At 47.6% G+C, this 17,849-nt stretch overlaps 1 protein-coding gene across 1 annotated transcript in view; it reads right to left on the bottom strand.

Annotated features, from left to right (window-relative positions):
• CABIN1 (calcineurin binding protein 1) overlaps nucleotides 1-17,849 on the bottom strand; it is a 192,802-nt gene that overhangs the window by 119,257 nt on the left and 55,696 nt on the right. The window contains exon 27 of the mRNA XM_038762494.1: nucleotides 12,898-13,205. Within this exon, the coding sequence (XP_038618422.1) occupies nucleotides 12,898-13,205 (308 nt within the window). The remainder of the gene's footprint in view (nucleotides 1-12,897; nucleotides 13,206-17,849) is intronic.

Raw genomic sequence — 17,849 nt, 5'->3', positions numbered from 1 at the left:
CCACTACACTCCTGCTCACACACTCTGCTTCTTCCAAGCTACTCTCCTAGCCATACCTCACTCAACTCTCCCATCTCTGCGCTTAGAACAGTTCTTAGCACATTGTAAGTGCTTAACAAATACCACCATTATTATTATCTCTGCCCTATGGTGCACCCTCTAATCCCCACAAGGCACTCCCTTCCCCGCTGACTCCAGTAAACCCTGTCCCTCTCCACCTAGAGCCCTAGCCTGGAAGTCAAAGGACCTGGGTTCTAAACCCAGGCCCCGCCACTTGTCTGCTGTGTGACCTTGGACTAGTCACTTCACTTCTCTGCCTCGGTTCTCCCACCTACAAAATGGGGATGGGTTCTCCCTCCTACTTAGAATGTGAGCCCTTTGGAGGACAAGGGACTGTATTCAGCCTGATTTTCTTGTAAAATGGTGGTATTCGTTAAGCACTTACTATGTGCCAGACACTGTACTAAGCACTGGGGTGGCTGCAAGCAAATGGGGTTGGACACAGTCCCTGTCCCACATGCGGCTTAGTCTCAATCCCCATTTTACAGATGAGGGAACTGAGGCCCATAGAAGTGAAGTGACTTGCCCAAGGTCACACAGCCGACAAGTAGCAGAGCTGGGATTAACAAGAGAAGCAGTGTGGCTCAGTGGAAACAGCAGTCTAGGGAGTCAGAGGTCATGGGTTCGAATCCCGGCTCTGCCAATTGTCAGCTGTGTGACTTTGGGCAAGTCATTTCTCTGTGCCTCAGTTACCTCATCTGTAAAATGGGGATTAAGAATGTGAGCCCCACGTGGGACAACCTGATCACCTTATGTCCTCCCCAGCGCTTAGAACGGTGCTTTTCACATAGTAAGCACTTAACAAATGCCATCATTATTATTATTATTATTATTATGACCTTCTGACTCTGAGGACCGGGTTCTATCCACTCCGCCACGCTGCTTACCTACCCATTAATGGGTCTGATGGTTCATGTCCCAGCATTGTTCCAGGGGTGGGGGATGGACGTGATCATGGGAATCCTGGCCTGACATGAGGAGATGAAAGTGTTCCTGGGCCCTCCTAATTAGCTGTGAAATAGGATTCGGAATCAAACCTGCCACTGATTGAAACCTCCAAACTGGAAGCGGGGAGGGGGTGAGGAGGTCCATGCGGGAAGGTAGGATGCGGGGGAAAGGCAAGAGAATACTGAGAATAATCCCTCCGTTGATTTCATTTGGGTCTGATGTCCACGCTGGTTTGGAGGAGGCTGGCTTCCCAACTGAGTGATAATTACGACAATCAGTGCTTCACGCCTCTCCAGCCCATAGTTCTTGGGTATTATCGACTCTGTGTAGGCTGCATCACAGAAGCTGCCAAAGTGGAGCAGAAGCTCTGGATCTGAGACTCTTTAGACTCTTTCAACCTCAGAAAATTGGCCCCGCCTCAACATGCATCTCCCTATCGATTAGTTTATTTTTTTATGGTATTTGTTAAGCACTTACTATATGCCAGGCACCGTACTAAGCGCTGGGGTAGACACGAGCCAATAGATCGACCTCAGTCCATATCTTAATTCCCATTTTATAGGTGAGGTAACTGAGGCCCAGAGAAGTGAAGTGATTTGCCCAAGGTCTCACACGGCAGAGATGAGGCAGAGCTGGGATTTAAAAATGAGGTCTTTCTGACTCCCGACCTGGGCTCTATCCACCAGGCCACACTGCTTCTCAGCTTCCACTGAGTGAGGTAACTTTGATTTTTTGTGATCTCCCAGTTTTACTAATATAAAGATAAGAGTAATCGTGGAATTTACGGCTTTTGTTTGATTGATTAATCTCCCAACTATCTCCTGTGTGACCTTGGCCCACTCACTTCACTTCTCCGGGCCTCAGTTACCTCTGAGCTTCAGTTACCTCTTCTGTAAAATGGGTATTAAGATTGTGAGGCCTATGTGGGATAGGGACTGTGTCCAAACTGATCTACCCCAGCGCTCACTACAATGTCTGACATGTAAGCGCTTAACAAATTCCATTAAAAAAAAAGGCAAGTGGCAGAGCCAGAATTAGAACTCAGGCCTCCCGACTCCTCATGCCAGGCTCCATCCACTAGGCCACACTGCTCCTGCAGGGAGTTAAGTGGCACTGGTGTGGTGTTCCAATCAAACCACTTTTCCTCATCTCCCACTCCCTTCTGCATCTCCCTGACTTGCTCCCTTTGCTCTCTTCCCCCTCCCCTCCCAGTCCCACAGCACCTATGTACATATCTGTAATTTTATTGATTTGTATTGATGTCTGTCTCCCCCCTTCTGGACTGTGAACTCGTTGTGCGCAGGGATTGTAACTGTTTATTGCTGTATTGTACTTTCCCAAGTGTTTAGTACAGTGCTCTACACACAGTAAATGCTTAATAAATGCGATTGAATGAATGAAAACCAGGATGGGAGGCCTTATTCTGTGTGAGTGGACTGCCCCTTCTGATCCAAAAGATAGCAACCCAGCTAACAGTCCAGGATATTCCCCAAACAGCGTGTCTGTGCAGAAACTTCCAGCACCCAGCTGGAAATAACCGGGGCAAACCGCGGAGCTGGAGACGTTCCGCTGCCCTCAGCTCTAATCGAGCATAATCAGTAATTCCCCAATAAGTACCCTCGAGAGGGTCTCAACCTGTTAGGTTGCATGGCTTCCGCTCGGCTTTGGTTTTTAGCTGATGGAGTCGTTAGGAGTGGGTGACGGGATTCGGGACAAAGGAAGAGGGATGTAGTCTTCCTAAAGCTGTGCTTAACCATCTGAGGCACAGGATTTAGTTGCCTGTGCCTCAGGCCAACGATCCAGAGTTCTTTCCAGCTGAGCGGCTCTCCCCTCGTATGTTCCCGGGCCGGCAGACTGTTGGGCCCCTGTGCCTTGCCAAGAGCTTGGCCTCCGCCTCTAATGTGGAAAAGGAGCGCATCGTCCCAATGAAGAGACCATCAACCGGACGAACATTTCTTTTTTATGGTATTTGTTAAACGTTGACTGCATTAAACAGCCACGCATAGTGGACAGAGCACAGTTCTAATCCCGGCCCTGCCACTTCTCTACTGTGTGACCTGGGCTAGTGACTTTACTTCTCTGGGCCTCAGTTCCCTCATTGGTAAAATCATCATCACCATCAATCGTATTTATTTTGAGCGCTTACTGTGTGCACAGCACTGTACTAAGCGCTTGGGAAGTACAAGTTGGCAACATATAGAGACAGTCCCTACCCAACAGTGGGTTCACAGTCTAAAAGGGGGAGACAGAGAACAAAACTAAACATACTAACAAAATAAAATAAATAGAATAGATATGTACAAGTAAAATAAATAAATAGAGTAACAAATGTGGTTTAAAATGCGGTTAAAATGCGGTTTAAGATTGTGAGCCCCATGTGGGGCATGGACTGTATCCAACCTGCTTGCTTGGTTCAGTGCTTGGTCCCCTTCTGTTCTCAATCTACACTCACTCCCTTGGTGACCTCATTCGCTCCCACGGCTTCAACTATCATCTCTACGCTGATGACACCCAGATCTACATCTCTGCCCCTGCTCTCTCCCCCTCCCTCCAGGCTCGCATCTCCTCCTGCCTTCAGGACATCTCCATCTGGATGTCCGCCCGCCACCTAAAGCTCAACATGTCGAAGACTGAGCTCCTTGTCTTCCCTCCCAAACCTTGTCCTCTCCCTGACTTTCCCATCTCTGTTGACGGCACTACCATCCTTCCCGTCTCACAAGCCCGCAACCTTGGTGTCATCCTCGACTCCGCTCTCTCATTCACCCCTCACATCCAAGCCGTCACCAAAACCTGCCGGTCTCAGCTCCGCAACATTGCCAAGATCCGCCCTTTCCTCTCCATCCAAACCGCTACCCTGCTAATTCAAGCTCTCATCCTATCCCGTCTGGACTACTGCACCAGCCTTCTCTCTGATCTCCCATCCTCGTGTCTCTCTCCACTTCAATCCAAACTTCATGCTGCTGCCCGGATTATCTTTGTCCAGAAACGCTCTGGACATATTACTCCCCTCCTCAAAAACCTCCAATGGCTACCGATCAATCTGCGCATCAAGCAGAAACTCCTCACCCTGGGCTTCAAGGCTCTCCATCACCTCGCCCCCTCCTACCTCACCTCCCTTCTCTCCTTCTACTGCCCAGCCCGCACCCTCCGCTCCTCCACCACTAATCTCCTCACTGTACCTCGCTCTCGCCTGTCCCGCCGTCGACCCCCGGCCCACGTCATCCCCCGGGCCTGGAATGCCCTCCCTCTGCCCATCCGCCAAGCTAGCTCTCTTCCTCCCTTCAAGGCCCTGCTGAGAGCTCACCTCCTCCAGGAGGCCTTCCCAGACTGAGCCCCTTCTTTCCTCTCCCCTCGTCCCCCTCTCCATCCCCCCGTCTTACCTCCTTCCCTTCCCCACAGCACCTGTATATATGTATATATGGTTGTACATATTTATTGCTCTATTTATTTATTTATTTATTTATTTTACTTGTACATTTCTATCCTACTTATTTTATTTTGCTGGTATGTTTGGTTCTGTTCTCTGTCTCCCCCTTTTAGACTGTGAGCCCACTGTTGGGTAGGGACTGTCTATATGTGATGCCAATTTGTACTTCCCAAGCGCTTAGTACAGTGCTCTGCACATAGTAAGCGCTCAATAAATATGATTGATTGATTGATTGATTGATTTCTAACTATCCCAGAGCTTAGAACAGTGCCTGGCACAGAGTAAGCACTTAAAAAATACCATAAAAAGCACTGTTTTAAGAACTGGGTAGATGAATATAATCATCTAATTGTGGCATTTGTTAAGAGTTTACTATGTGGATACAAGCAAAGCGGGTTGGACACAATCCCTGTCCCAAATGGGGCTCAAAGTCTTAATCGTGTGAGGTAACTGAGATGAGGTAACTGAGAGGTTAGAGATGAGGTAACTGAGGCAAAGAGAAGTTAAATGACTTGCTAGAAGTCACACTAACTATGCCAGATACAGGCCTGTCCCACATGGGACTCACAGTCAGGTTAATGGTACTTGTTAAGCACTTGTTGTGTGCCAAACTCTGTAATAAGCACTGGGATAGATAAAAGATAAAGCAGGTCAGACTCAGCCCCTGTCCCTCATGGCCCTCATGGTCTAAGTAGGAGGGAGTGGGATTTGCAGTTGAGGAAACTGAGGCCCAGAGAAATGAAGGCCACGCAGCAGGCAAGCAGAGGAGTGGGGATTAGAACCCAGGTTATCTCTCAGGCCCGTATTTTATCCACTAGACCACTCTGCACTTATATGTACTGAGCCCCCGTTTTCCCAAGCTGAGCCCCCTTTTTCCTCTCCTCCTCCCTATCCCCCCCACCCTACCTCCTTCCCCTCCCCGCAGCATGTGTATATATGTTGGCACAGATCTATTACTCTATTTATTTTACTTGTATATATTTACTATTCATTTTCTTAATGATGTGCATCTAGCTTTATTTCTATTTATTCTGATGACTTGACACCTGTCCACATGTTTTGTTGTCTGTCTCCCCCCTTCTAGACTGTAAGCCCGTTGTTGGGTAGGGACCGCCTCTATATGTTGCCACTTTGTACTTCCCAAGCGCTTAGTACAGTGCTCTGCACACAGTAAGTGCTCAATAAATATGATTGAATGAATGAATGAATATATATATATATATATATATTTATATATCTATATCTTTGGGCAAGTCACTTAACTTCTCTGGGCCTCAGCGACCTCATCTGTAAAATGGGGATTAAGACCTTGAGCGCCCCCGTGGGACAACCTGATCACCTTGCAACCTCCCCAGTGTTTAGAACCTTCTCACAGAGTAAGCGCTTAATAAATGACATCATCATTATTATTATTATTATTACTAAGATTAGATCAGACCAATCCAGGGATGCTGTACTCAGTTATAATTTTATCAGTGGATTGAGAACCGGGCCTGGGCTCTCTCCACGAGGACTCGTTACCTGTCCTCGTTCCATCGTTGCGTTTCTCTCTATTTTCCTTATGTCCATTCCCCAAGTCTCACCTCTTGACCCTCACACTGGGCTCTACCTCCCCTGGCCTCAGTTCCCTTGTCTGTAAAATGGGGATTAAGAGTGTGAGCCCCACGTGTCACAGCTGATTGTCTTGAATCTACCCCAGTGCTTAGAATAGTGCCTGGCACATAAGAAGCGCTTAACAAGTACCATCATTATTACTACTGAGCCCGTTGTTGGGTAGGGACCGTCTCTATATGTTGCCAACTTGTACTTCCCAAATGCTTAGTACAGTGCTCTGCACCCAGTAAGCGCTCAATAAATACGACTGAATGAATGAATAAATGATAATGATAATAATCACGGCTCTACCACTTGTCTGCTGTGTGACCTTGTGCAAGTCATTTAACTTCTCTGGGCCTCAGTTCCCTCATCTATAAAATGAGAATTAAGACAGGGAGCCTCACGTGGGACAGGGACTGTGTCCAAACAATTCAGCTTGCATCTACTTAGAAGAGTGCTTGACACTTAGTAAGCACTTAACAAATACCATCATCATTATTATTATTCACGGTATGGGTGTTTTCACATACCTATTATGAACAGGACAGTCAGAGAGTTAGTGGGTCTGCCCCAGGCCCAGAGAGGCTTCTCAGGTGAAGTCTGAGGAGACGCGGTGGTTATTGGTGGCCTTCTGGGTCACTGGGCTATTGAGGAGACACATGGCCTCTTCCTCCCCATTTCCTCCCTACAACAATCTGCCATGCTCGCTACTGCTGTTTCAGTTGCTGAAACGGTAGCCTCTCCCTCAGACCTCAACCCCACGGCCTCCATAACTACCGGCAACCTCCCCGGGTCCTTTTACTCGAGGCCGAAGCCCAGAGTTGCCCATTTCCTCTGCAGATATCAGACGGGTACTTCCTAGTTAATGATAAATCCGGCTGATGAATCTGACTACCGAGGTCGATTATGAAGATGACACTGATACGGGGCTCAGGGGAGATGGCAAAAGAGGGAACTTAAAAGCATTTGGGTGATTTATCCTCGTGGCCAGGGAATGTGTCTATCAACTCTGTTATAGTGTATTCTCCCAAGTGCTTAGGACGGTGCTCTGCAAATAGAAGGCACTCAATAAATGCCACTGATTGACTGACTGACTTGGACTACTGAGGGAGTGCAACCCAGTTTGGTCACTGCCCTGCCCTGGGAATGTCACATCCTCTCTGTGCCTTGGTTTCTCAGACACAGGACAGGGGCTCTCTACTCCTTAAACTGTAAACTCTAGGTGACACAGGGACTGTGTTCAATTTGATTGTGTTGCTTCTACCTCAGCAGTTAGCACAGTGTTTTGGCCCATAATAAGCCCTTAATAATCAATCAATCAGTGGTATTTATTGGGTACTTATTGTATACACTGCAATCAGTCAATCAATGGCATTTATTGAGCACTTACCGTGTACGTACAGAGCACTGTACTAAGCATTTGGGAGAGTACAACAATATAACAGGTGAGAAGAGAAGCAGCGTGGCACAAATTAAAGAAAGAGTCCCAGGCCGGTCGGTCACGGACTGTTGGGATGCTGCGTGAGGGTCCTTAACTGGCTTGACTGGATTTTTAGCAGCGGGTGAGCGGACCGCTGAAGTGAAAGTAATTAGAGACTACACAGGTACACGAAATGGAGGAAAACAGCCCCCCAGCCGGCAATCATAGCTGAGGTGGCAGTATCAGAAGGGAGGCCATTAGTGTTTATATTTCTGGTCAGAGACAAGCAAAAAGACATACACGCGCACACACCCCTCTCCCCTCCTGACCCCAAACCCACCCAACAGTATTACACACGGCTCACTTGTCTTTAGAGGGGTCCTTCCTTCCAAATAGGAAGGACTGAAGCAGCAAACCCTAGATAGGTTTGGAGGGCGGTCTAGAGAGAGTGGAAATACATATCCGCAGCTTCACAAAAGTCTGCATGTTCCCGTCTTAAACCGTTGCCAACCAAACTGACTGAAAATTTCCACAGCCCATGCGCTGCGTTGGAAAATCTGAATTCTGCTCCTTCAACTGTTTTTCAAACACTTTCCTTGACCCGACCTGCAGAAATTACAAGCTTCCTTCTCATCCAAAAACAGAGCACCAATCTCTCCACCCTCCCGGGTCAAAAGGTAGAAACGCAACTGTACGTCTCCGAACTGCCACCTGTCTGTTGTGCGGCCTCAGGCAAGTCACTTTAACTTGTCTGTTCCTTGGTTCCTTTATCTGTAAAATGGGGATTAGGAATGTGAGCCTTATGTGGGATATGGACTGAATCCAACCTGATTATCTTATATACCCCAGGACTTAGTGTCTGGCACATAGTAAGTCCTGAACAAATGCCATAAAAAAAGAGAGAGTGGGGTGTGGGAGGGGAGGTTCTATGTCCTCTCCAGCAACCTGGGGGGAAAGGGGAAGGTAACACTGATTTTCAGTAGGTCGTCTGTCTTCCAAAGCTTACCCTGCTTCCTTTGGGGAGCAGCCTATTCCATGAGAGTGGTCTCCGTTAGCCTTCCAAGAGAATCTGGTCTTGTAACTACAATGAAGGCACATCTCCTCCAAGAAGCCTTCCCTGACTAAGCCCTCCTCTTCTCTTCTCCCATTCCCTTCTCCATCACTTTGACTTTGCTGCCTTCTCATTCATCTTCCCTCCCAGCCCCATGGCACTTATGTCCATATCTGCCATTTATTCATTTATGCATAAGAATGTTTGTCTCCCCGCCTAGACTGTGAGCTCGTTGCGGGAAGGGAATGTGTCTGTTATTGTATTGTACTCTCCCATGCACTTAGTATAGTGCTTTGCAACATAGTAAGTGCTCAATAAATACGATTGAATGGATGAATGAATGAACAGTGTACAACTCCCATATAACCTGTGGTGTTCATTCTCAGGCAACATTCAAGTTCACATTTTCATCAGGTCTGTCCTTAAGTTTGTTTGTTTCTTTTTCTGGTAATCAAGTGCTTACAGTGTTCCAGGCTGTACTAAGCGCTGGGGTAGATGCAAGCAAATCAGGTTGGACACAGTCCCCTCCTCAAATAGGGCCCTCAGTCTGAATCCCCATTTTATAGAGGTAACTGTGAAACAAGAAGTGACTTCCCCAAGGTCATGCACACTTCGCTCCTCTAATGCTAAGCTTCTCACTGTACCTTGATCTCGTCTATATCGGATCTGACCCCTCGCCTATGCCCTGCCTCTGGCCTGGAGTGCCCTCCCACCTCAAATCCAACAGACAATTATTCTACCTGGCTTCAAAGCCTTATTGAAGGCCCATCTCCTCCAAGAGGCCTTCCCTGACTAAGCCCCACTTTTCCTCATCTTCCACTCCCTTCCGCATCACCCTGACTTGCTCCCTTTATTTATCCCCCTCCCAGCCCCACAGCTCTTATGTACCTATCTTTAATTTATTTATTTCTATTGTCCGTCTCTCCCTCTAGACTGTAAGCTCGTTGTGCGCAGGGAATGTGTCCGTTTATTGTTATTTTATACTCCCTCAAGCGCTTATTACAGTCCTCTGCACACACTGAGTGCTCAGTAAATACGATTGAATGAGTGAATGAAGAGCAGAGTAGACAAGTGGCGGAGCCGGGATTAGAATCCAGGTCCTCTGACACCCAGGCCCACTAGGTCACACAGCTTCTCAAGTGCTTCTTCTCAAACTAAAAAAGTGCTGTTTCTCAAACTGAAAAAGTTTGTTACTTTTATATTTTAATTTTTGTGGTCCTTCTCACCCTGCTTTAATCGATCTGCTCTCTGTAAAATAAGTGTCTGATACAGAGTGGGGGCAGAAAGAGCAGAACATAAGGGAGGGAGAAAGAGGCGCAACTGACTACTAGTTGGGGAGTCAGAAGTCATGGATTCTAATCCTGATTCCGCGCCATCAGCTGTGTGACTTTGGGCAAGTTACTTAACTTCTCTTTGCCTCAGTTACCTCATCTGTAAAATGGGGATTAAGACTGTGAGCCCTATGTGGGACAACCTGATTACCCTGTATCTACCCCAGTGTTTAGAACAGTGCTTGGCACGTAATAAGTGCTTAACAAATACCATCATTATTATTCGAAGAGCAGTTTGAAAAACTATGACCTAGTGGCTTCAGCAGGTGAATGGTAGTTTATCAATCAGTCCATTTTCTTAAGTATTTACTAAGAGTCTGGCACTGTACTAAGTACTGGGGTAGATAAAAACTAAACAGAGTTGGACACAGTCCACATCCCACATGGGGTTTACCATTTATAAACCCTCATTTTACAGATGAGGGACCAGGGAACTGAGGCCCAGAGAAGTGAAGTGACTTGCCCAAGGCCATGCAACAGATAAGTGGCGGAGCCGGGACTAGAAAAAGGTCCTTTAGTGGTGTTTATTAATATTAATAATAATAATAATAATAATAATAATTTTGGCAATTAAGTGCTAACTATGTGCCAAGGACTGTATTAAGGGCTGGTGTAGATTCAGGGTAGTTAGGTCAGGCAGTGTCCCTGTCCCATATGGGGCTCACAGTCCCCATTTGCTCCCCATTTTCCAGATGAGGGAACTGAGTCCCAGAGAAGTGAAGTGACTTGTCCCAAGGACACACAGCAGACATGTGGCAGATCCAGGATTAGAACCCAGGCCCGGGCTCTTTCCACTTGGCCACACTGCTTCTCATAAGGCATTTAAGGAGCACCTGTTGACGTGAAGCACTGAGCTAAGCGCTTCGAAGACACGGTCGGGGAAGAGTCCAGCAGAAGCAGGGCACATTCCCTCCCCTTAAGGAGCCTGCGATCTAAGATCAGCAGAACCAAAGCAGAATTTACTCAGCACCTACACTATGAAGAGCACTGAACTAGGTGCTTGGAAACATCAATAAGAAATAAAGACCCACTCCTCTGCCCTCAAGAAGCTCAAAATCCAATGGGAAATGTTAAGTAGAATAATAAAGTGCTTTCTTTTTCTTGTCTTGGAGTAAATTAGCCGTAACTGGCTTCACGGTGAATGAAAACTTTTAATTTGCAAGCTTGAGTCACCACAACCCCCAGCAGTAGCTGGATCAATGAAAGCCATTCAGAGGAGAGAATCCAGCTCAGGTCATACCGGAGTGAACAAAACATAAACCTTGCGGAAGGAAAGCAGGAAACGTTTTGCCATCCGCGGTCCAAGGAACACCTAACGTGGGGAGGAACACATTTCAGGAAATCGTCCCGATCTCAACCCCGCCACCGGGGACTGGTGGGAATCGGGGAAGTATTTTTGAGGACCGCACCTAGTCTTGAGGCTCTGTTTTGCCGTGGTTCATTTTCCCACCCTTCTCGGCGACCTGCCCGGAAACTCTCAGCATTGATCCATCAATCAGCGGTATGTAAGAGTGCTTCCTGTATGCGGAGCACTGGATTAAGATTTTGGGAGAGGACACTATGATGCAGATGACCCCTGCCCACAAGAAACTTCCAGTCTAAATCGATCAGTTCCAAGCCACATCACCCAGTTTGGACGGGCCTGCTCTCTGACCTTGCAAAGGGGACAGATAACTGTCCTAATACCATAGACCCAAGAAAACTTCAGCAGGGAATGTGTCTACCAACAGTATTGTACTCTCCCTAGCACTCAATCAATCAAAACCATCTTTTTTAAACGGCATTTGTTAAGTCCCCTCTCAGGGCCGCATCTGGAGAATTTCCAGTCCTCTACCAGTCTCGATTATGGGAGGGAGAGTCAGGCAGGGGCCTACCCATTCCATTCCTGGCGTGGGAGGTGTCTAGCGAGTGGCAGGCCATCCGCTATCGGTCAAAACTCCCCTGTGCCGGGCAGCAGCGGCAGGGGAGCGAGTCGAGGGCGGAGACTCGAGTTTACTGCGTGGAAGGAGGCGATGGTAAACCGCTTCCATATTTTTACCAAGAAAACTCTACAGATCCACTACCAGAACGAATGCAGATGGAGAGTGGGGCGTTCTGGGGGAGATGTGTCCGTGGCGTCGCTGTGGGTCGGAGACGACTAGACAGCATAAGACAAGTCAAAATTTGTTAAGTACATACATTATTCCAGGCACTGTACTAACTGCTGAGTTAGGTACAAGCTAAGCAGGTTGGATACAGTCCCTGTCCTATGCAGCAAACGCAGTCTTCAGTCCCCTTTATCGGATGAGGCAATAAATAATACATAGTGGAATAGAGCCCGGGCCTGGGAGTTGGAAGGTCATGGGTTCTAATCCCAGCTCTGCCACTTGTCTGCTGCATGGCCTTGGGCAAACCACTTCACTTGTCTGTGCCTCAGTTACCTCATCTGTAAAATGGGGATGAAGACTGTGAGCCCTTTGTGGGACAGGCCTGCGTCCAACTCAATTTGCTTGTATTCACCCCAGTGCTTAGTAAGCGCACATAGTAAGCGCTTAACAAATACCATCATAATAATAATAATAATTTTGGTATTTGTTAAGCACTTACTATGTGCAAAGCACTGTTCTAAACGCAGGGGAGGATACAAGGTGATCAGGTTGTCCCACGTGGGGCTCACAATCTTAATCCCCATTTTACAGATGCGGTAACTGAGGCACAGAGAAGCTAAGTGACTTGCCCAAAGTCACCCAGCTGACAAGCGGTGGAGCCAGGATTTGAACCCATGATCTCTGACTCCCAAGCCCGTGCTTGTTCCTCTGAGCCATGCTGCTTCGTGCTTAGTACGGTGCCCGGCACATAGTAAGCACTTAACAAAAACCATAATTATTATTATTGTTGTTATTATCGATAACTCAATACCAGCTCAGGGATGGCCATTTCCCACTTGCCGCCTGCCCCTTCCACTTTCCGCCGGCCCCCTCGCCCACCACCCTGCCTCTTCTGCTCACCTGGTTCCAGCGCTTAGAACGGTACTCTGCAAATAGTAAGCCTTAATAAATGCCATCATCATTATTATTATTATTACCTGGTGGGTCTCGCTGAAGGCATACAGGTAGGCCAGCCGATAGAGGCTCTTGTAATGCTGGGGGAAGCGGCTGAGACAGAGGCGGAAAGACGTGATGCATTGCTCTGTGAGGAACCTGCGCTGCTCTCCCGGGTCTCGGGGGAGACCCTGGAGGAAGGCAGAGGGGTCCCCCAAAGGCTCCGCTTTCTTCTTGCCATCGCAGAGCAGGGCGGGAGGGACGGCGGTCCTGGCCGGAGGGCCGACAGGCACGGGCTGAGCCTCCGCTCCGCGGGAAGCTTCCGGGATCTCCGCAGACTCCTCTGTCCTCCCTACGACCAGAAAAGACAGGATCCAGAAATGAGGCATGATTATCAGTCTTGGGAACATTTTGCCTTGGTTTAGGGGAGGCGGCATGGCATAGCGGATAGGGCACAGGCCTGAGAGTCAGAAGATCAAGGGTTCTAATCCCGGCCCCACCACTTTTCTGCTGTGTCACTGTGGGCAAGTCATTTCATTTCACTTCCCTGGGCCTAGGTTACCTCAGCTGTAAAATGAAGATTATTTGTAAAAATAGCAATAACAATAAACTCACTGTGGGCAGGGAATGTCTGTTTGTTGCTATACTGTAATAATAATAATAATAATGATGGCATTTGTTAAGCGTTTGCTATGTGCGACGCACTGTTCTAAGCACTTGGAGGGGATACAAGGTGATCAGGTTGTCCCACGTGGGGCTCACAGTTTTAATCCCCATTTTACAGATGAGGTAGCTGAGGACCAGAGAAGTTGAGTGACTTGCCCAAAGTCACACAGCTGACAAGTGGCGGAGCGGGGATTAGAATCCATGACCTCTGGCTCCCAAGCCTGTGCTCTTTCCACTGAGCCACACGGCTTCTCTACTCTCCCAAGTGCTTAATATAGTGTAGAGAGTACAGTAGAGAGTATTGTACTCTCCCAAGTGCTTAGTACAGTGCTTTGCACACAGTAAGCACTCAATAAATACGACTGAGTGAATGAATGAATAATGATGATGGTATTTGTTAAGTGCTTACTATGTGCCATGCACTATACTAAGCGCTGGGGTGGATACAAGCCAATCGGGTTGGACACAGTCCCTGTCCCGCATGGGGCTCACAGTTTCAATCCCCATTTTTCAGATGAGGTCACTGAGGCCCAGAGAAGTGAAGCGACTTGCTCACAGTCACTCAGCAGACAAATGGCAGAGCCAGGATTAGAACCCATGACCTTCTGACTCTCAGGCCGGTGCTCTGTCCACTACACCATGCAAACTGTGAGCCCCATGGGGGACAGGGACTGTGTCCAACCTGATTTTCTTATATCTACTCCAGTGTTAAGCACAGTGCCAAGTACACAGTAAGCATTTAACAAATACCACAGTTGTTATTATTATTATTATTTAAAAAAAATAAAGGCACAAATAGGCATGAAGTTAGGAGGAGGGAAAAAAAGAGCAGGGAAGGCAACGGGATATGCTCTGCATACAGTAAGTGCTCCATAAATACCACCAAGGGGGAAAAGGGCAGAGAGCCCAGAAAAACAAACGGGCTCTAAATAAGAGTCAAATTCATTCGTCAAATAGAACGGTTCTTTCCTGGTCTCCTCATCCCTCTGGCGGAGGGGCCCCATCCAGGCCCGGAGCCACCTTCCCAGGAGCGTTTTGGAGAGGGGATGTGTCTGTTTATTGTTGTACTGTCCTCTCCCTTGAGCTTAGTACAATGCTCTGCACACAGAAAGCACTCAATAAATACAACTGACTGAATGATGGGGGAATGGGTCCGGCCCTTCTAATGCCAACTTCCTCACTGTACCTCGAGCTCGTCTATCTCAGCCATTCATTCATTCAATCATATTTATTAAGGGCTGTGTGCAAGGCATTGTACTAAGTGCTTGGGAAATCAATCGATCAATCAATCGTATTCATTGAGCGCTTACTGTGTGCAGAGCACTGTACTAAGCACTTGGGAGGTACAAGCTGGCAACATATAGAGACAGTCCCTACCCAACAGTGGGCTCACAGTCTAAAAGATAGGGGAAAGTACAATGCAACAATAAAACAAATAAACGTTAAACAATCTAGCTGCTGACCCCTTGCCCCTATCCTGAAGCACCCTCCCTCCTCTTATCCCACAGATAATGTGGGATAATTGATTCTCCCTGCCTTCAAAGCCTTATGGAAGGCCCATCTCCTCCAAGGGGCTTTTCCTGACTAAGCCCTCCTTTCATCTTCTCCCACTCCCTTCTGCGTTGCCCTGACTTCTCCTTTTTCTCTTCCCCCCTCCCAGCCCCACACCACTTATGTCCATATCTGTCATTTATTTCTTTATATTCATGCCTATTTCCCCCTCTGGACTGTAAATTTCATTTGTGGGCAGGGAATGTGTCTGTTTATTGTACTGCTGTCCTCTCCCAAGCACTTAATACAGTGCTCTGCACACAGTAAGCACTCAATAAATACAACTGAATGAATGAATCAATCAATGAATGAATGCTAGACCTCCTCGCCCCGCACAAGGAGTTCCCAACCTTCCAACTTTGTTGGGCTGGCGATCGAGGAGACACTAATGGGCGAAGGTTCTCCAGTCTTTTGCTTAGTGTGTTTTGTTTTGTTGTCTGCCTCCCCCTTCCAGACTGTGAGCCCGTTGTTGGGTAGGGACCGTCTCTAGATGTTGCCGACTTGTACTTCCCAAGTGCTTAGTACAGTGCTGTGCACACAGTAAGCGATCAATAAATACGACTGACTGAATGAAATGAATGAATGAGATCCCACACCCTCCCCCGGTGACCTTTCCTAGTGATTTATCATCCGCTGCCAAATCTCCCACTTTAATTGAAGCCTGGTTCCTCTGGTTTGACCCTCTTTGGAGGTAGAAAACAACTCACCAGTGTCCTCCTCATAAAAAGCCTTCAGACACTTCAAGTGAGTTTAAGTCACCCCTTAGACTTCTTCAGGTTAAAAAGCCCCATTGTTCTTCCCTCGCCCCCCGAGGCCCATTTTCAATCCCCTTAATCATTTTTGACAATTTTCTGGAACCTCTCTGCTTCCTCCAGATGGAAGTAGCAGTAATAGTATTTATTAAGTGGTTCATGTGAACAGAGGACCGAATTAAGCACTGCAAAATCAGTGCTCAGGGGACAACTGAGGAGCAGAGTAGCCTAGGGGTAAGAGCCTGGGCCTTGGAGTCAGAAGGTCACAGATTCCAATCCTGGCTTCACCACTTGTCTGCTGTGTGACCGCGGGCAAGGCATTTCACTTCTCTGGGCCTCAGTGACCTTCTCAGTAAAAAGGGGATTGAGACTGTGAGCCCCATGTGGGACAGGGACTGTGACCAACCCGACTGGCTTGCATCCACCCCAGCGCATAGTACCATGCCTGGCATTAGTAAGCACTTAAATGCCACAATTATTATTATTATTATTCTGTGGCACTGTTATTAGTATTATTTTTCACCCAGAGTGACATCACGTGGCTGATAGGGACTCACCAGGGAGTAGCCAAAGGGTGGGGAGCAGGTACCCTCCCTGTAGTTTGGGGGTTTTTTTAATGGTATCTCTTAAGCACTTACTTTGTGCCAGGCATTGTTCTAAGCTCTGGGGTAGATACGAGGTAATCAGTTTGGACACAGTCCACATCCCACACGGGGCTCCCAGTCTTCATCCCCATTTCCCAGATGAGGTCACTGAGGCCCAGAGAAGTGAAGGGATTCGCCCGAGGTCACCCAGCAGACGAGTGGTGGAGCCGGGATTAAAAACTGGGACCTTCTGACACCCAGACCCAGACTCTATCCACTAGGCCACGCTTATCAGAGAAGCAGTGTGGCTCAGTGGAAAAGAGCCCGGGCTTTGGAGTCAGAGGTCATGGGTTCAAATCCTGGCTCAGCCAATTGTCAGCTGTGTGACTTTGGGCAAGTCACTTCACTTCTCTGGGCCTCAGTTACCTCATCTGTAAAATGGGGATGAAGACTATGAGCCCCATGAGGGACAACCTGATCACCTTGTAACCTCCCCAGTGCTTAGAATAGTGCTTTGCACAAAGTAAGCGCTTAATAAATGCCATCATTATTATTATTATTATCAGTAGAGTGCAGGCCAGACTGCAGGGAAGGAAAGCAGGAAACAGGAGGCCAGCGACATACAGTTTCTAATCGTCTATTCAAAAGCTATCAAGGGCCCGAACAATGGAGAGATAGAGAGAGACGGAGGAAGGTGTGGATTTGAACCAATCCCGGCTGAACAGAGCAACTGACCGCACTGTGGCAGGGTGAAGACGAGGTGGGGAGGCTAGAGAGGTAATCAGGATTACCCCAAAATTATGGGATTTGGGAGCACCTTGGATGAAGATGCTAATCCCGACTGCCAAGCCCTTGCTGTGTGACCTCAGGCAAGTCACCTAATCAATCAATCGTATTCACTGAACGCTTACTATGTGCAGAGGACTATACTAAGCGCTTGGGTGAGTACAACAGAGTAGTAATTAACTTCTCTGTGCCTCATTTACCTCATCTGCCGTTCACCTCCCTACTTAGATGTTGAGCCCGGGGTAGACCTGATGAACTTGTATTTTCTCCAGCAATTAGAACTGCACTGGACACACAGTGAGAGCTTAACAAATACTACAGTTATCATTCCCGCTGGGGTGGGGAAAGAAGTCAGAAGGTTTACAGATGGGTTGGAAAGGAATGGATAGCTGGAATGCAAGGATTAAAATGTAATTGGTTTAAATCAATCGATCGATGATCCTTATTGAATAATTACTGAGCAGTGGAACGAGAACAACAGAAAAGAATATGTACAGATTATCCTTGCCCATAATGAGTTTACAGTCTAGACAAGGAGATACATTAAAATCAATTATATACGGATTTGTACACGGGTACTATGGGTTTGGGGGAGGCCTAGATGTCCAAATGTTCAAGGAGAACAGATCCAAGAGCCTAGGTGACACAGTACTTATG

The sequence above is a fragment of the Tachyglossus aculeatus genome, chromosome 21 (assembly GCF_015852505.1).
Source record: "Tachyglossus aculeatus isolate mTacAcu1 chromosome 21, mTacAcu1.pri, whole genome shotgun sequence".
Classification (NCBI taxonomy): Eukaryota; Metazoa; Chordata; class Mammalia; order Monotremata; family Tachyglossidae; genus Tachyglossus; species Tachyglossus aculeatus.
This window is presented reverse-complemented; position numbering and strand designations above follow the sequence as displayed.